General features: G+C 42.4%; 1 protein-coding gene across 1 annotated transcript in view; it reads left to right on the top strand.

Moving 5' to 3' along the window:
- Window positions 1-1,458: 1,458 nt before the first annotated feature.
- The window catches only part of LOC106517688 (vegetative cell wall protein gp1-like), a 3,000-nt gene continuing 2,214 nt past the window's right edge, over window positions 1,459-2,244 (top strand). The window contains exons 1-2 of the mRNA XM_014008667.1: window positions 1,459-1,478; window positions 1,891-2,244. Coding sequence (XP_013864121.1) covers window positions 1,459-1,478; window positions 1,891-2,244 — 374 coding nt within the window. The remainder of the gene's footprint in view (window positions 1,479-1,890) is intronic.

A 2,244-nucleotide genomic window follows, 5' to 3' on the forward strand; every position in this document is an offset into this window, starting at 1 on the left:
AGGGGTGGCCAGACGGGGACCACCACTCACACAGGGGTGGTCAGACGGGGACCACCACTCACACAGGGGTGGCCAGACGGGGACCACCACTCACACAGGGGTGGCCAGACGGGGACCACCACTCACACAGGGGTGGTCAGACGGGGACCACCACTCACACAGGGGTGGCCAGACGGGGACCACCACTCACACAGGGGTGGCCAGACGGGGACCACCACTCACACAGGGGTGGTCAGACGGGGACCACCACTCACACAGGGGTGGCCAGACGGGGACCACCACTCACACAGGGGTGGCCAGACGGGGACCACCACTCACACAGGGGTGGCCAGACGGGGACCACTACTCACACAGGGGTGGCCAGGAAAATTACATAAAATTTTACTTGAATTTTTTCTGCAGATCTTTGTGTTTTGATCATTTCCTCATGTCCTTTTACAGACAGTGACCTTATAAACATGGGTATCAAAACCATTTTAAAAGGGGGCGACACACTGTTGGGGGTCTGGGGGGTCATCCCCCCAAACATTTTGAATGAAATAGATGCCATTTCCTGCATTCTGGTGTATTTTACCAGGTTGTTTAACATACTTTTACCTACATAAATAAACCCTTGATTTAATAATTATTTCAGAGACAGATTCTTCATTAAACTGGTTCCATCCTCCTGTTTTTAAACTCACTGCTACAGCTGAGATAAGGTTAATTAATGTCACATTTTATCATATCAAATGACTTTAGAGGTGCTTTTTACTTTAATATTGTTTAGTGATTTATTTTTAATTTTAACACATCACATGTGCCAAATGATGACCTTCAACTGCATGTTTAAAACTAATATTAATAACTTTACCCACTGAACAGAAGCAATACTGATCACCACCAACAGTGAATTTAGAGCCGCCGCAAAATGGGASAGGGACCTGACTTTCTCTCCTCACCCCGATTCCTGGATTCAGATTAATAATAACACTTTTATATTACCTATATTTATTAATTATCAATCCTCAAATACTGGTATTTTGACTAATATTAAGACCAATCACGTTTTACTTTAAAGCTATTATTTATTAATTTATTAATTTATTTCACTTCTCCTTTCTGTATCTTCTCTTTGTTTGTTTTGGTTCTTTGCTTTGTTATGAAATGTTGCACGATTGTCTATGATGTTTGTCTTTATTGTGTTGTAAAAACAAACAGAATAAAAAAGAATGAGAGAACTGGAGGAAAACAACACGTGCATTTTTCAGATGGCCGATCCTCCACTTCACTTCGTTGCTTCCAGACGAATTTCGCGCCCTGTGGTCCTGCGTCGGTTCGTGACGTGACGTGACGTGAAACCCACCTGTGACTTCAGCTGCTCTCTGTCAGCTGCTCTCCGAACAGACGCACGACTGCGTGATGACGTAATGAAAAGGTTCTGGAGTCCTCGCGCGCTTCTTCTTTGATCCGCGCTCGATGTGTGACGTCACTGTGACGTAAGTCCTAATTTATTCATCTGGTCCTAATTTATTCATCTGGTTCTGATTTATTCATCTGGCTGAGTTTTTCAACCAGTTGCTTTAAGTTCCCTGAGCTAAGAGCATATCTTAACAGATTGTGAAGATTGCTTTAAAAAAACATTTTTAAAGCAATTTTTTAAGAAAGAGCAGTTTTGAAAAGGTAGGATTGTAAATTTGCTTGTAAAAAATAATTTTTGAAGAATCCCAGGATGGCAGGAAGTACATGCACTTTTTCTGACTTTATTTGCCGAGGACTTTTTAACCATCCATACAGAACCTCTGGAATAGGTTCTCTCTGTGTAAGAGAAAAAATTCACTTTGCTGCAGAGAGAAAAATTGTGAAAAAAGTTGAATTTGAAAAAGTTAACACGTTTAAATGTAATGACAGTATTGTAATTCCACCTCTGGGCAGAACAACAAACACAGTACAGACATATGTCTGCTGGGTTAAATGCATTTCCTGCTGGAGCAGAGAACAATCTGCTGGGAAAATATGTTTTTTGCCTCTGCGTGGCATACACAACACATCGTACAAACTTTGTACGTTTTGTCTGTCTTTAAAAACAAAACATTCTGCTAAACCTAACCCTGTCCCTGCAACAAATTCGATTCCTGATAGTCCGGTTCCTGACAGTCCGGTCTCTGAGAGTTCGATTCCTGATAGTCCGGTTCCTGACAGTCCGGTCTCTGAGAGTTTGATTCTTGATAGTCCGGTTCCTGACAGTCCGGTCTCTGAGAGTTC

This window comes from Austrofundulus limnaeus, unplaced genomic scaffold (assembly GCF_001266775.1).
Source record: "Austrofundulus limnaeus strain Quisiro unplaced genomic scaffold, Austrofundulus_limnaeus-1.0 Scaffold52, whole genome shotgun sequence".
NCBI lineage: Eukaryota > Metazoa > Chordata > Actinopteri > Cyprinodontiformes > Rivulidae > Austrofundulus > Austrofundulus limnaeus.